The sequence below is a fragment of the Pristis pectinata genome, chromosome 11 (assembly GCF_009764475.1).
Source record: "Pristis pectinata isolate sPriPec2 chromosome 11, sPriPec2.1.pri, whole genome shotgun sequence".
Lineage (NCBI taxonomy): Eukaryota > Metazoa > Chordata > Chondrichthyes > Rhinopristiformes > Pristidae > Pristis > Pristis pectinata.
In genome coordinates, this window is record NC_067415.1 from 48,816,421 (window position 1) to 48,833,515 (window position 17,095).

At 40.4% G+C, this 17,095-nt stretch overlaps 1 protein-coding gene across 4 annotated transcripts in view; it reads right to left on the bottom strand.

The window, feature by feature from the left end:
* The window catches only part of LOC127575929 (sestrin-3-like), a 102,900-nt gene that overhangs the window by 39,496 nt on the left and 46,309 nt on the right, over positions 1 to 17,095 (bottom strand). For 2 of the 4 annotated variants that reach the window (XM_052026185.1, XM_052026184.1), the window contains exons 2-3: positions 5,504 to 5,569; positions 2,343 to 2,543 (exon numbers count right to left, since the gene is read on the bottom strand). In XM_052026185.1, the coding sequence (XP_051882145.1) occupies positions 2,343 to 2,543; positions 5,504 to 5,569 (267 nt within the window). Of the gene's footprint in view, positions 1 to 2,342; positions 2,544 to 4,811; positions 4,902 to 5,503; positions 5,570 to 17,095 lie in introns of all 4 variants that reach the window. The other 2 variants (XM_052026183.1, XM_052026186.1) reach the window with 2 other exon arrangements.

The following is a 17,095-nucleotide window of genomic DNA, read 5'->3' on the forward strand; positions in this document are numbered from 1 at the left end:
TTTCCTTGTAACAGGTACAGTACATGACTATGACCTGCAGGTGGACTCTCATTTTTAAACATGGTTTGCAAATAAAACAAATCCTCTCAAACTTCTTAACTTAAAAAGGAAGAACTTGCATTCATGCCACATCTGTTACTAACATAGGTTATCCTAAAGTGCTTTATCTTTTGTTTAAAAACTGTAGATACATTTGTTATACAGGGAAATTAAATGAACTCAATAACACTAAAGTAAATATTGACCAAGAGATTGAACAGAATTCCTCCAGGTGAAGGAATCAGAGATCTTTTATGATTTTGAGGTTCAGTGGAGGGTATGTGGGGTGGGGGGTAGGCTGCAGGGGATGGGGCATCATTGATGTCTCATTCAAAAGACAGCTGCCCCAACAACTTCAGTTCTCCATTGGAGTCACACAAGAGACTGCAGATAGGGCCATAAGACATAGGGCTGAATGGCCTAATTCTGCTCCACCATTCAATCATGGCTCATTTATTTTTCCCCTCTCAAGCCCATTCTCCTGCCTTCTCCCTGTAATCTTTGATGCTCTTACTTATAAACCTCCACTTTAAATATACCCAATGGCTTGGCCTCCACAGCCATCTGTGGCAATGAATTCCAGATTCACCACCTTCTGGTTAAAGAAATTCTTCCTCATATCTGTTCTAAAGGGATGTCCTTCTATTCTGAGGCTGTGCCCTCTGGTCCTAGACTCTCCCACCACTGGAAACATCCTCTCCATGTTCACTCTATCCAGGCCTTTCAATATTCAGAAGGTATTGGCCAAGATGCTGTCATTTGGAGCAAATCTATGTAATTGTTGGCTACGTGGAACAGTCTTTGTTCCAAACCTACTCTGGCACCACACCCCAACTCCTTCTCTGCTACACTGATCACTGCAATGGTGCTACCTTCTATGGAACTCATCAATTTTCTCACCTTCACTACCATCTTCCACCCCACCCTCAAATTCACTTGGGCCATTTCTGACACCACTCCCCCTTTCCTGGATCTCTCGGTCTCCATCTCAGGAGACAAACTACTGACATTTATACAACCCCACAGCTACTTTGACTACACCTCTTCCCACCCAGTCTCTTGTACAGATGCCATCCCTTTCTCTCAGTTTCTCCACCTCATCTGTTCTCAAGACGAAGCCTTCCACTCCAGGAAGTCTGACATGTCCTTCCTTTTCAGGATACGTGTCTTCCCCTCTCCTGTGGTTGGCAAAGTTCTCACTTGCATTTCCTCCATTTCCTGGACTTCTGCTTTCACCCACCTCCCCCCCCCCTCCCCCCCCCCCCCGCGCCCCCAGACACAACAGGGAGAGAGTTCCCTTAGTCCTCACCTACCAGTCTTGGCATCCAGCGCATCATCCTTCATCACTTCCATCAGCTGTAACGGGATCCCACCCACCAGTCACATCTTCCCCTTTCTAATTTCCACAGGGACCACTCTTTCCATAACTTCCTGGTTCACTCATCCCTCCCGCCCCCCCCCCCCCCCCCACCTCCCTGTTCCCTGGCACCTTCCCCTGTAACCCTCCCTTTTTCCAACCCCCCCAAATCCCATGTTACCCAGTTTCCAGTTTCGTTCCACTCCCCTACTTGGTTCCACCTGCCTGTCACCTATACACTTAACCTAATTTGGTTTCCCATCCCCTCCCCCAACTAGTTCCATCTGCCGATCATTACCTCCCATCTCTGGTTCCACATCACCTTCCTTACTTACCAGATTCCAGCATCTGCAGTCTCGTGTCTCCACTTAGCACTTTCTAGCCTCTTTCTCCACCTTTACCTTCTCCTTGCCCCACCTGGCTCCATCTGCACCCTTTCCTGTTCCTACCCCATCACCCACCAACTTCCAACTCCATCCCTTCCCACCTGGCTCCATCTGTTCATCATCCCCCTCTTCACCTGGTTCCATCTATCACCTGCCTGACCCCTTTATACTGACTACCTTTCCTCCATACTCTTGGTCCTGATGCAGTGTCTTGACCTGAAACTTTGACCATCCCTCTGCTTCCACGGTGCTGCCTCACCTGCTGAATTCCTCCAACGGTTTGTTTGTTGCTTCAGTTCTCCACTAACCTTGCAGCCTAGATTGTGAACTGAAACACTCCAAATCATGGATATGGCACTCAGTTAAAACATGATTTTTCAATCTCAAAACATGTAATTTCTTTCTATTATGGCATGCTCAAGTATGAAGTAGCATGTAAAACTATGTGGTAATAAGACAATGGCGTTTTACTATTTTAATGTAATGATTAATCCTCTGTAATGATAAAAATACAACTTTAAAAAATTTTAAATTATATATTTATACTCATTTTACTTTACCATTATTGCCAAGTAGTGTCTGTGTTCAAAGGGGAGTGGTCCATCCATGCGCAGTATGTAATACTGGGTGCGGAGAAAAGACTCTAGGTATTGAGGGTGTAAACCCATGATTTTTGTTGTGTTATCAGGGTGTCCAGTGGTGGAGTATTCTTCAAGAAATAACAAGCTGGTATGTCCATCTACAGGATTATCTTGTGCAATCTGGGGAAAGAAGCAACAACATCACATGTTTTATGAAAGCCACTTTTTCATCCGATAAACAAGTCATTATAAAAGAAAATGTTTAGTATGTTACATCATGACCATGGAAAGAACACTGCATTTTCACCAAAGGAAGAGGGAGAGCTGATGGAGGGTTGAGTGAAGAGAGAAGAATGTTAACATTTATGAAAAGCTATAGAATTCTTGCTCCAAATTGCCTTTTAGCAATTTGAAGCTTTTACACAACAGATTAAAACCATTCTGTTTTAATCAGTAACAGCACAAAATCGTGACTTTATGCAAGCCTTTGTCAGGTCATAGTTCCTAATCTACCTAAACCTACTTGAGGATGATACTCAACAATGTTGATGATTAATAGAGCATTTTGCATTTACATAGCCTCTTTAACATCCTCTTTAAGACATCACAAGGCACTTTACCGACAATGAAATATGTGTTGAAGTGTAGTCATTGTAGTGTGGGAATACAACAGCTAATTTGTGCACAACAAGCTTCCACAAAGCAAAGTGATGGTGACCTGATAATCAATTTGAGTAATTGATAACTATTGATCAGGACACAAAGGCCATCTCCCCTTCCTTTCTCTGAATTGATGCCACGGCATCTTTTATAGGCCACTAAGAGAGAACACAAAACCTCCTTTTTAATTCCTAAATTAGAAATGGTGTTGCAATACAGAACTTCCTCAGTACTACATTGGAGGATCTGCTGGAGAAGTCTGTGCTCAAGTCTCGGGGTGGGAATTAAACCCACCCCTTCTGTCCACTTCGCCTTGGGACGGTTCTTCATTATTAAGGATTGCATGCATCAGTTATCTGCCGTCACGCGATCCTGCTGAAAATACAATCATAATCCACCCTTCCTCTCCTCTGCCAAAACCACCCACATCCCTGGGATAATTCTCAAAAGAAATGAAAACAATGACTTTAAATGATAAAGTAATGGAAAGTTCTTTAGATAGTTAAATGGTAGAAAAAAATGTTTATCTGCTGCACCTCCAATTTTTTTTAAAATATCTCCAGTACCAAGTGTCTTTTACATTTCTTTTGTCTGCAAGGAGTGCAATGGTATTTGCCACCTAGATGCAGATCTCCATTAAACTGCTACTGCCTCTCCCTCCTCGACCAAATTTTCTCCTTGTCCACGATACCAAGTCTTGTCCCAAATAACCCGGACCTTCCGCCCTCATTATCTCCTTCAATGCCCTTAACAGGATCATCTTTCCACCTCCTTTCCCCAGTCCCCACTTAATGGCTGATCACTCACCCTCACTTGCAGTCTCCCAATGCTATCAGTCACTGTACATTGCTTCTCCTCAGTCACCCATCCACAATGTCACCACCACCAGGTTTAAAGATGTCACAAACATAGTTTATTCATTCCAAAAGGTTATTTCTTCTTTGCTTTTGTTGTAGCCTCTAATTGCACCATCCTCGACTAACATCTTCATTGTCCAGCTCAGTCAGGTTGCCCTGGTTTCATTTTATCCAGAATCTCACAATAACCTTTCTTTGGCCTTCTCCTCATCTAAACACTTTGCCTTAGGAATGCAATCAGAAGTCCTAGGGTCTGTTTCCAATACCCAGTTCCATCTCTCGACAAGTATTTCTTCGTTCTCAAACCATTTATCCAACATCTAGTCATGATGAGCAATGCTGTTATCCCAATGACCCTCAAGTTTTTTTTATTGATGCACCATAGAGATCATTCTATCCGGATGTATCATGGTTTGGTATGGCAACTGCTCTGCCCAAGACCGCAAGAAATTGCAGGAAGTTATGGACACAGCTCAGTCTATCATGGAAACCAACCTCCCCTCCATTGACTCTGTCTATACTTCCCGCTGACTCGGGAAAGCAGCCAACATAATCAAAGAATCCTCCCACCCCAGTCATTCTCTCTTCTCCCCCTTCCATCAGGCAGAAGATACAAAGGCTTGAAAACATGCACCACCAGGCTCAAGGACAGTCTCCACCCCACTATTATAAGCTTCTTGAACAGAACTCTTGTATGATAAAGATGAACTTTTGATCTCTCAATCTACCTCGTCATGGCCTTTGCACCTTATTTGTCTACCTGCACTTTCTCTGTAACTGTAACACTATATTTTACATTCTGTTATTGCTTTTCCCTTGTACTACCCTGATGTACTTGGGTTTGGAATGATCTGTCTACATGGCATGCAAAACAAAGTTTTTCACTGTATCTTGTTATATGTGACAATAATAAATTAATTCCAATTCCAACCTTTGACCTGGCCCACCAGCTCTGTACCTCTGCCAGTGGCTCACACTCCTCCCTGCTCAGTCCCAGGCTGAAACAGACTGTATATAACCTCTGGAGTGGAAAAGTGACAGAGTTAAAAACAGCAAAAATTCACTGCCACATCACTGCCAATCTGATTCAGCCCATGTGCTGCTGAATTCTTCCCCTTTTACGAGTTTGTTACTTCTCCAACTCTCCCTACCCCAGCCTCCTGATCAACACCTGCTGTAAACACCATCAAAACTCTGCCCATTTCACAGCAAGTCTGGTTCCCATAATCCTATGATTTCTGATAAGCACTGACTTACACCTCCAATGCCTGTAACTTTAAATTCTCATCCTGTCTATAAACCTTCTCATTGCCCTGCTTTTCTCCCACATCTGCAACCTCTTCCAGTTCTACACTAACTCACCACTTACATCTTTTGCAAGTTTAACTGATGTATTAATAGAATTCATTAGTATTATAAATAATGAGGATGTCTTCTCACTTCACCAATCCACCCTCAAATTTGTTCTATTATATTCAATGTTCCCTATACAAGCCTGGAATCTTGTACTTTATATGGGAAGCAGGTGAATGGTGGGCCCAAACCAATACTAATCATTGCACAAACACAGATGCCTTAAAATGTTTATTATTTTAAAATGTTACAGAATATATACAAAATTACCTCCTTTTCTGGTATGAAAGCAGTTGGTCCACATGCCAGAGGTTGAGGGACCCTTGCACCATTTTCCTGTTTATGGAAAGAGCACATTGATTAATTGCTAAAACATGCCGAACCCCTCAGCAGTCCGACAGCGATGCCTGGAAATTCTAGTGCACAGATTAGGGTGGGCTGGAACAGGGTATATATTATGGTAACTGGCACAGACTTAGTTGCAATGACAGACCAGATGTTACACATTCTCCCTGGTCCTCATCTCTGGGAGAGAGCTGGGAGGGAAGGGTGGAGAGGAAAAGGAGGAGTTTTGGTTGGGATGAGGTGAAGTGTAAGTGCAATCTGGAGCACACAGCAGAATATTGCCATGGAGGGTGGGGTGTGGGTGCCGGTACTACAGGATCCAAACTCCCATGCAATGTTCCTAGAGGAGCACTGCACAGGGATCACCCAGTGTCTGTGCCCAAGGCAGAAATCTGGGTCACAACGGTGATGATGACCAGTTGAATTTTCAAAGTGATGCAGAATGACTTGAGGTGGTCATTATCAGGTGTCACCCTAGGTGAGGGAGGGGTGGTTTAAGGACAAGGAACCCATTAATTCATTTTCAATTTTGTGATGATGAAAATTAAATAGCTTTTTGCAACTGCACTTCCAGGCAAGACTGTGATTATAATTGTAGTGGCCATAAATATTTCTTCATATGCATTTGTTCCATCTTTTAATCATCAAGAATAGATTTGCAAGTTCCTTTTGGGGAAATCTCAAAACCTGTACAAATCCCTCAACCTGCATATAGTGGTTTAAAACTACCCTGACTTATTAAATCTTGTTCACAAGACAGTCATTCTGAAAACTAGACAGCAGAGAGCAATTTCAAAAGTTGAAACTGATCTTCAAAATTTGTGATCATCAGTTATTAATGGGACTTTGAACTTTTGTTTGTAATGCATTAGTTGTACAATGCCCTTTATAGAAACATTGTAACTAATACCTTCAAAATTTTTATCTGCACAACTGGAACTCTTCTGCCAGTGTGGATTTGCAGAAATCATAATTGCTACTTAAAAGGGTTTCATTTGATGAACTTTTAAAGCTATTTTGATATCCAGCACACTTGAATCTGAAGACATGGGCTGATCCTCTGACCACATCCACATTATATCTTGCAGTTTTTGGAATAAAACCGTCAACATAGGGACAAATTATTGTATTGCACATTGATAGTGTCCAATAAATTGGTAAGACTATTCAAAAATCTTTTCTATTTGAACTCTAAGCTAATGTACAAAGAGCAGAGCATCCATCAGAACAAGATGGATTTTAAGATGACATACCAAACCCCCTTCTCTTCAAAGTGCAAGAATACCTAACAATCATAGTTTTACCACAGTAAAAATCTCAGGGTTCTTCTTTAGTCAAAAGATCAACAGAACTCTTAAAAAAAAAATCAGCTGCAGATAAAATTAGATGTGCAGCCCAACTCAACACTAGAGGGATCTTCATAAAGTTGTAGAAGGGGACCCAAAACAAGGAACCATAAATGCATGAAGTCACTGATTAATCCAATAACAATTTAAGGAAAACCTGTTTTACTCAGCTGTGTGAAACTCACTGCCTAGCTGGGTGGTTGAGACAAATAAAGGTGATGGAGTTCAGGAGGAGCTAGAGAGCTAAAGTTAAAGAAAGGACTTGTCAACATGGTGAGATGGAGGAGGAGAGGTGGAGAATAAACACTGACAAATGCCCATTGGGGTGAAAAGCAAGTTCCTGTACTGTAAAATTCAATGCAGTGCCTTACTATGACATATTGTATGTAATTTATGTTAATTTAAGTTTGTTAACTTATTTGTCACGTTTGTTATGTACTGCGCAAAAAGCTCATTCTCATGGCATTTATACCCTATGTATGGCTATGACAATAAACTTGAACTAGTACAATTGGTTCACGGTAAGTTTTCAAATAACTGTTGGAAATGAGTGCCTAAAGGCTGCAGGGGCATTGATAAGTTAGCCTGAAACTTTGAAAGAGAGATTATTCCTATGGTTGTTATTCCTGGTCTCAAACTGTATTTATAAAATGTTAATCACAAGGAACAGGAATTGTAATATTACATTTCCCTTCAAAGTTTGTAGTAGATCTTCTGTAAATAAATATTCACATTTATGTATAGTTCAAAATAAAAATGTTGATACAAAATGTGGTCCGATAGGAAGTGCTGCTATTTTGTTCGGAGTTTTTGATTCTTCTCTTTTAGCAATGTACAGGCTATCAACGACAACAGAAAAACTTCCCTGAAAAAAAAATTGAGAATTGTAGATGCTGGAAATCTGAGATAAAAACAGAAAATGCTGGAGGAGACATTCAACAGGTTATGCAGTATCTGTGGAAAGAGATAGGGTGAAAGAGAGAGGGTGAATGTTACAGGTCAAATACCCTTCACCAGCTGAGTGGTTCCAGTAATTTCTGTTTTTATTTAGGAAGATTTGCATGTTCTTCAAAAGTACCAGTATCTTGAGTCTATCTGAGGAGGCTAATGGACAGAATAGACAGGTCCAATAGATAGAACCCTCGTCAGAACAGATTGCAGAACTACATTAAAGTCTCAGTGTGGATTAGAGCAAGTCTGTTGTGGGACCCAAATCTGAAACCCCTGTAAAATATTCTGTGCTGACATGACACAGATCTAGCAGCCAGAACTGGAATAGATTTGGTCTGGGTCATCTTAAGCAATTTGCATTAGCTGAGATAAAGGCCAATAAGGTTATGGTTATGAGTTTTAAAAAATTCACTCCCAGAGCAATCTGAAATATTGATACCAAAAGTGTGCAAGGGTAGAAACAACCAAAGCAAAGGAACCATCTCCCAGAGAGTGGTTGGGGCATGGAATGCACTGCCTGGGGTGGTGGTGGTGGAGCAGGTACATTGGTCAAATTCAAGAGATTGTTAGATAAGCATATGGAGGAATTTAAAATAGAGGGATATGTGGGAGGAAGGGGTTAGATAGTCTTAGGCGAGGTTTAAAGGTTGGCACAACATAGTGGGCCGAAGGGCCTGTACTGTGCTGTACTGTTCTATGTTCTATCTCAACCATAGCATTCAGACTTCTTCACTCTGCATCCCTCATCCTTACTTGAGTCCAGAAACCTGTTTCACTTCTACCGTCTCTTCAAAATGCACCTCCTAAGATCACTATTTTCTTCACAAGCTTTCTCCAAGTAGCTCTTCAACGACAAACCCCTACCCACCCACCTTCAATTTCCTAGCCTTGGGTCAATGGCAGCCAACACAGAATTAGGCAGCAACAACCATACACCCAGTGATGTCATTATGCAAAATCTTAACCTCAAGCACGTCAGAAAAAGTCCACTTCCAATTTCGCATCATAAATGATCTTGGCCCAAGGAAAAAAAAACTCCACGTCCAGTAATGGGATGTATTCACCCCAATGCCCTTCCTCTAGATCACAACCTGTGATATCACCACTTATTAACAGAAAAACCATGCTTTTTTTTCTTGTTTGTGACATATTCATAATAAGTCCCTCATGACTTCCCAACACTGCATGGTTGCAGTCATGACACAAATTACCTGTTTACCCACTCTCAGTTGACAGGTGCTGCAGCTCATTATTGACAATGTCAAAGCCTATTTGGTGGTTAACATAAATTCCACATTCAAGATCCCGATCCCACCCTTTCTCTGAAAGGAAATTGTTTTCCAACCATTCCTTCACATCTTCAAAATCTAACCAAAGCTAGAGTTTGAGATCTTTAAATGGCTCACCTCTTCAGCTTCCACCTAGAAATTCAGAAGATTCTTTGCTCCTCCTTTTACCTTTCATACCTCTTTCATTTATTAAGTGCCTCTTTCATCTGCAAGTCAAGGACCAGATTTGTCTGCAGCAATCATTAACTCAGGTCTACACAGGATTGGTTGCCTGTGCATGCGACTTTTGGCCAATCATAGCAAATCTGATAACAATATACTCAAATTTCCCCCCCCCCCCCCCCCATTACTGAAAGGAAAATTAGGCAGATTTCTTAACAACATTATCCCAAGAAAGTTTTCCTGATACCCAAGGCATTTGTACAGCCTGTTACGTTAGTAGTAATTCAACAAACAGGAAGTCAAACCCCACCATAACTGTTTGAACAATTTGGTTAATTAGTTAGCCTGTTCTCCAACTAATCAATTTGCTGATATTTGCTTCTCCCATTCATACCTGAACTTGTAATTAATGGAAAGGAAACTCCCATGTTATAGCCAATGACTTGTCTCCCCAAGTTGCCACATGAGCTGCCACTTTCCTTCATAATTTATCATTGCAACCCATTGTGCTATCAGCTTTGTACTAAGTCCTCCCTCTCTCCGTTCTTACTGTGCTTTACGTGGACAGTCATTCACAGTTTCCTCAATCTTGGCATTTGTTTCCTCTTACAATCTAAAAACCCCAATGTTACTGTCATTTAATCATTTGTTTTTACACTAGCTTTCCGTCCAAAAATAAAACTTCAATTGGAGTATTAAACTCAATAACTACTGCCACATAATGAAAATTAAAATTCCACTTATTTAAGATCATCCAAATCACTAGGACACCTCAGTTTCTAAGAATTATAGATACCAGCCTCACTTTGGGCACATTCCTGCTATGTAAAGCCCAGTCCATGATATCATTTTGATGCAGGTACTAAACTGAAGGTTAAAAGCATATTACACAGGAACTAGGTCCATGCTATTTAATTACAGTTAGCAAAATCAATAATGACTATCCAGCCAAAAGAATAAGAAATTAACTACAAGTGAACGGACTAGAAAGCTAGTAACAAATAATTACATTCCAATTGACCACCAGGAAAATAAAGAGTTGACCCTCTTAGATCAATCTTGTGTAACAATAGCAATCAGAGTTAGTATAAACAAAAACTAGTTTGATGGCCCAGAGTTTTACAGCCCAAGTTCTAGGAGCATGAAGCTCATGGTTATTGGTTAAATAGGACTGTTTCCAGATAGAATTACAGAACTATTTAAAGTGTTTGTTCCTTCAGTAAACATAACTAACCATTCCATCACAGTTTATCCAAAAGCAATTCCTGTGCCTTGCCTTTAGCTTCCATAATACCAGTGGAGTAGAGGATCACAACTTGATCAGGAGGCATACTAGTTTCATTTTCTAGTCATTGTGGGCTGTACCATATACTGACACTCCAGGTTTAGATTTCTACCACTGATTTTTCCTGTCACAAAAGTTATTGCCAAAAGTACAAAGGAACACCAGTCTGAAAATCTGGCCTCCATATCATCACACAGAGCAAATGCTAGGATTCAATAGCATCCACCCATCCCCCAGGGGTACAGATTAGAGGGCTTCCATTACTCTGAAGTAAAACCAGTCCAGGAAAACATGTTCTGTGAAAGGAATAAGCTCCTCCCTCTGTACTTTTCTTCTTGGGGAGGGCCAGAGATGGGAGGTGGAGAAGTGAGGATGGAGAGTTTCTGTCCTGGTTCAGCTCCATTGCAAAAGTTTTCTAGAACAGGGCTTCTTCTGTCAAAAATAACACTGCTTGTTCAAACTTGCACTGCTGCATTAAATCATGTCATTAAACTTTAATCATTTACCTCAAAATGAGTGAGAACAAAGAATAGCTTCTTCATATTAAAATAAACCCACACCAACAAAAAAATGTCTGAGTGAAGGAGCAAGTAGTAGATGCCATGAGGAAAATAAAAAGGTAAGCCAAGCACAACCTCAGAAGGAGAGTTTTCCATATTACAATAGCTATTAATTGAAAAGTACTTGATACACAAACACTGGAGATCCTAAATAAGGGCCAGCAAGAGATGAAAGCTTCTGAAAGCAAGTGGCAACAATGCAGAAGGCTAAAAAATAAATTGGAGGGCAAGATACAAAAAAAAAGAGTATGAACAGTAACTACTACCAATGGAAGGGAGGCAAGAACAATGGGCACAGATTAGAGGTGGAGGGGACTTACAGGATGAATACCAATACTGCTCAAGATCACAGAAGAAGGGCAAGGCAAATCATTGGAACCAGAGATCAAATATTTTACAAAGCAACAGAGAAAATTTGCAGCAGAGAAAGTGCCAAACTTGCCTCAGCTATCTGTCGCTCTCATGGATTCCATGAGGTGCTCTTCAGTGGAGTGTGGAGGACAGAGTAAACCTCTACACATTGCCCAAGATGTTGTCTGGGAATTCTGCCATTGAAGCTTCATGTTAGAACAAGTGCAAGTTCTATGGAATGGGAAGCTACTGAAGTTGTGGGGGTGGGGAGGGGGGAAATGTACTTTTCCCAATGTTTTTAATTTTCAAAATGCTCAATATGTACTTTTTTTTGTAAGAAATAGTCGATGACACTCAAAAACCCTCACCAAACTTTTAACCGCACTGACAGCTGACAAGGGGCTTAAAGAAGCTTCTGTGGGCAGGGCTTGCCAGTGGTTGGAATAGCCCTGTGCAATACAGGACCTTGCAGATCAGCTCAGAGCACCTTCCCAGCAAACACTGTGCCCAGTGATCTATTCCAGTTAAAGTGCAGGATCAAGGGCAGGCCATAGATGACGTTCAACAGCATGTTTTGGTGAAGGAATGGTGGTCAGGACATTCAGAGAATGACGACACTTCTTCCACCCGTGTTATTGTTTCCTTCTACCACCTCTCCCTTTGCTACTTGTCAACTAAAACAAGTAGACAACATCAATTAATAGACAATTCAGCAACTATATCTAATGTCAATCTAGACCCGAGAATCAACACACTTTGATAGTGGGTCTTGAATCCCACGAGTCAAACCAATTTGACTAAAAACCTTGGTGAGGGTGTAGGTGGGGGTTGACTGAGGGGATGAGGAAGAGTGCACAGGCTTGCTCCCCCAAAGGCAGCAGGGAAAAAAGGCATTTTGGATGTTAGCCTTTGTGAAAGGAGGCAATGAAATTAACTAAGTGTCAAGCCTGGAGGTGGAGTTGATGGGGGTCCCAGCAGGAGTAGTAGTTTGGGGAAAGAGCATTGTAGAGGACAAGAAAGAAATTAGGTAAGCTGCACGTGACTGATACTGGGGGCATTATAAATCTGCTGCCATGGTGATATGTCTAGGTTAGAACGTAGATATCTCCTCAATACATAACTGGCAATGTTACACAGTACAGGTCCAGAACAGAAGCATTACAAAACAAGGATCACTCTTGGTGCCAGTTAAAGACTTCTTGATAACTGAAATAAGGCCCTTGTAATGGGAGGGAACAGGGGGCAACAATTCAATGAAGAGAAGGAAAAGCCAAAGGGTGACCAGCTGAGTGGAGTATCATCGTGCCCTTTGATCTTTACTAATTCACCAAGACCAATTTTAGGATTTAAAAATCAGGTGGAGCTTAAGAATTATAGAAGAGTATCAAATTTGCATTATCTCCATTTCCAACTCCATCCCAATAATAGTTTCTCTCCAATAGTTTAATTCCAGGAACAATAGCCCTATCTGCAATATCTCCTTGTAATTTATGCTTTGGGAATCCAGATATTATACACTGTATTCCCTCCAAGGCCAATACATCCCAAAGGTGTCGTGTCCAGAATAGCTTACAGTACTCTAGATGTGGTACAACCAAGAGCTTTGTGTTGATAAGGCATAGTTTCCAACTCCGGTTCTCTGGATATAATGGCTAACATTCAATTAGCCTTTGATTATTTCCTGTATTTGTCAATGGTATATACAGAAACTTGTTTGCACCTCCATCACTTTGAAGTTTTTAAACCATCTGGGAAGCACTTTTATTTTCCTCCTTTTCTGATTAAAAGTGGATGATTTCATTTCTCTGGGTGAATTCCATCTGCCAGTTTTGCTCAAATCTTTTTGCAGTTTAAAATGTTTCTGTTTGTACTGCTTACATCACGCATCTTTGTATCATCAGCAAGCTTGGGAAGCGCTTTCGATTCCATCATCCAAGTTACTTGCAAAATGCCTTATGATAGCCAGCTCCAGCTTCAAAAATCTTGCAGAATCCACTAGTCACATTTTCCCTACCCTTCCCCTTGCTACACTGACAATTTTATTCAGAGGTCAATACTTTGCCTTCAGTTCTGAGAGCTTCAATGCGAGTCAAAGCAGTAGACAGAGAACGTTGATGAATGTTACTAATCCAGACCCCCTAGAAGGCATTTGATGAAATCCTTTATAAGACTCCAGATTAGTAACATTCATCAACATTCTGTCTACTGCTTTGTCTAATCACCTCTTCAAAGACATTCAATCAGGTTCATCTGGCATAATTCTCTTTACAAAACTGGAGTGACTCTCTGAAGAACTGAGTGCTTAAAGTAATTAATCCTTGATTTTAAATCTCTTTCTCTCCCCCACCCACCCCCTTTTTAAGATGCTGTCCTCTTACTCTAATCTAAACACTGCTCCAAAGTAATTCATTCGACATCTTCCATTGTCTTTACAATTTCATCATTATCTGATTTTAAGGGACCCACCCACACTACTTCTACCACCAAAGTTTTGTATAATTTTGAAAACTGTCAACTTTGATGTCCTTGTCCTTTGCACATTTGTTTTCATATTTTCTTTTACAGCTCTTACCATCAATTTGGTCACCTTTCATTTTGCTCCCAGTGACCACGATGTGACCATTACCGCGATTCTACATGCTCTTTTTGATTTGTTTTGAAATCGCTTATCTCCTTGGTTCATGACTCACCACCACCAGAAGTAGAGCCATGATTTAACAGGTGTAAACTGATGCATCTGTAAATCCATGTCTCTATCATTCTTTTGAACACTTTCCACCGCTCTGCTGAGATTTTACTAATTAACAGATTTGCCCAGTTTATTTTAGATAGGTTGGGTGTCAAATGGAAGTCAGTCTTGCACTAATCTAGAACCAGTTTCATGTTTTCCTTTCAAAACACAGGACTGAACTTTTATCACATTATAATCATTATTGGATTAATATTTTCACATTCTAAAGACTGTTAAACAAACCTGTCTCCTTAATCATTGCTAGGCTTATTGGCTCAAGGAAACTGAGGCACGTGGAAAAAATTGTACATCAAGCCAAGGCAGAATAAAGGAGCATACTTAAATAGGAGAAGGGTTTAAGGGATGGAATGCCTGAACTTCAGGTCCAGCTCGAAGTATGGGTGAGCATTATGAAACTAAGAAGGGAATGTTCAAAGAGTCCCAAGTTTAGAATGCAGGGCTGTATAAAGAAAAGGATGGGACAAGGCTGTACATGAATTAATTCACAAGGATCAGATTTTGCAAATTTGGAAGTCAATGAAGGTTCATGAAAACAGCATTGCTGGTACAGTGCAAGATAGGGTGTAGACAGGAGTTTTACATTGATGGAAGTTCACATAGGATAGTAATGGGAGGCAGAGCAGGAAATTTATGGAGTAATCCAATACAAGATTACAATATGCCAACATAAAAATCTGACTAATAGCTTCAAAATACCTTAAAGTACAAAGCATTTGCTTAAAAAAAGCCCCTGAATGAATGGAGACACAAGAGACTACAGATGCTGGAAACTGGAGCAAAAAAAAAATTATCTGCTGGAAGAACTCAGGGGTCAAACATCTGCAAGGTCTCAACCCGAATCATCGACTATCCCTCTCTGCCTCCACAGATGCTGCCTGACCTGCTGAGTTCCTCCAGCAGTTTATTTTTTGCCCTGAATGAACATCTGACCAAGATCACTGCTTCAATGTGATGATATCACTTTTAATGGATTTTTCATTCTGACTCCCTCCCCGTGCAATTATTGTTTATCCCCACTCACTCTGGGGTGGGGCGGCAGTGTTGGGCCAATCAAGTAACTTGGAATTAAAGTCATATCAATGCAGGGCTATGATCAGTTATGTTTGGTTTCCCTGAAAATCTCTAAATTTATTTAGAAAATTCAGTTTGTATCACCTTTCAAAAAAAACAGAAATACTGAAAAATACATTGACAATATGTGTTTAATACCCAGCATGAAATTTGCTTCAAGATGTGGCTTTCAAAATGCAATCAATGCATAGATTACTGGCCAAACACATTTGTTTGGAGATACATACAATAATACAGGAAAACTTAAAAAAAAAGGTGGGTGACAATGGATGACTTTAAAAAGTGTAGGTATTATTATTGTCTATAAGTTGCAGTTGATATATGTACTTCAAGTTGTTTTTAAATAACCAAAGATACATGATTGTTCCAAGCAATAATCACCAAATGAACCACCACTGAAGTGAACCAAGAATAAAATCCTGGCACTGGTTAAACACAAGCCAGGCAGCATAGGGTAGGCTACTTATAGCCCCTGCTGGATAAAAGTGAATAATTGGTTAACAAAATTAGCAGCTTTCATGTTTCTAGCTTACAAATTAACAGTGTCAACCTTGCACGATGGCTTTGTGGGATTCACACTATTGAGCATTCCTGGGCCAGTGCAATACCCACCAAGTTACCATAGCACATCATTAATGATTTTTTAAGAATCACATCCAGATGTGGTTCCAGGGAATCTGAAACCTAGTGGCCTCAAATATGCATGACAAGCATTAGAAAAAATTGACATGACGAATTCCTGCAATCAATTCTTTTCCTCCTCGTAAATCAACAGACTGAATGAAAATTTTTCAAATATCCATTGTTTTCCAATGTTAGATTTTTAATAAAATTAGACAGGAAAATTGCTCTCTCATGCTGCAAGTTTGTTGGGCATGTGTGAAAGGGATACCACAATTAAGAAACATTGACACTTCAATGCTTTACCAGCATTTTGAACTGCATTACAGTTCAGAATCTATAAACTAAATACAAGTCTACTTGTTAATACTCTCAATCACTTGTGTTGGCCCAAAAAAATTACATATATGGAGCATGACAGTCCTACATGCAAGGAGATACAATGCTCAATTTAGATAGCAAAAACAATGATCTTCTGGCTTACATTAAAATACACTAAACTGAATCTGGTAGTCTCAGGACTTGGGTGGTGATGGACTGGCAGATTTTCTAATTGGGTATTACTTCTATTAACACACTTTAATTTCAGTAAACCAGCTGAAGTTTAAAGAAAGCACAGCAGCGAGTATAAAGGGAGTGGGGGAAAACCGGGATTGGCAAATTTAAAAAGAGCCCAAGAACAGGGCCCCAGTGAGTTTAAAGGGAGTGTGGGATATAGAACCAAGTGAGTTGAGTCAAATACCAGAACATCAGGATTTCTGAATGATTGAATAGCAGATTATTGGAGTTTTACTGTACCAATTTTCTGGCTTCCTCTTTTAGCCATAGTATTAACGTGGCTAGTCCAGTTGAGTTTCTAGCTAGTTGATGGTGATGCTAGGGGACTTGGCAATGGTAGTGCCGTGAAATTTCCAAAGGTTGGTTGTTAAATTCTCTTGGAGTTGGGCAATACTCACCACGATTCTTCCGTGTAAATTTTACATGTAACGTTTCAGCCCATACCTGGATATTATCTAGGTCTTCCTGCTTGCTGGTAATGGACTGGTTAATTTGCCAAGAAGTTGCAGCTAGAAATGAATGTTTTGCTGTCAGTGAACATTCCTAGTTCTAATCTTAGAATGGTCATTGA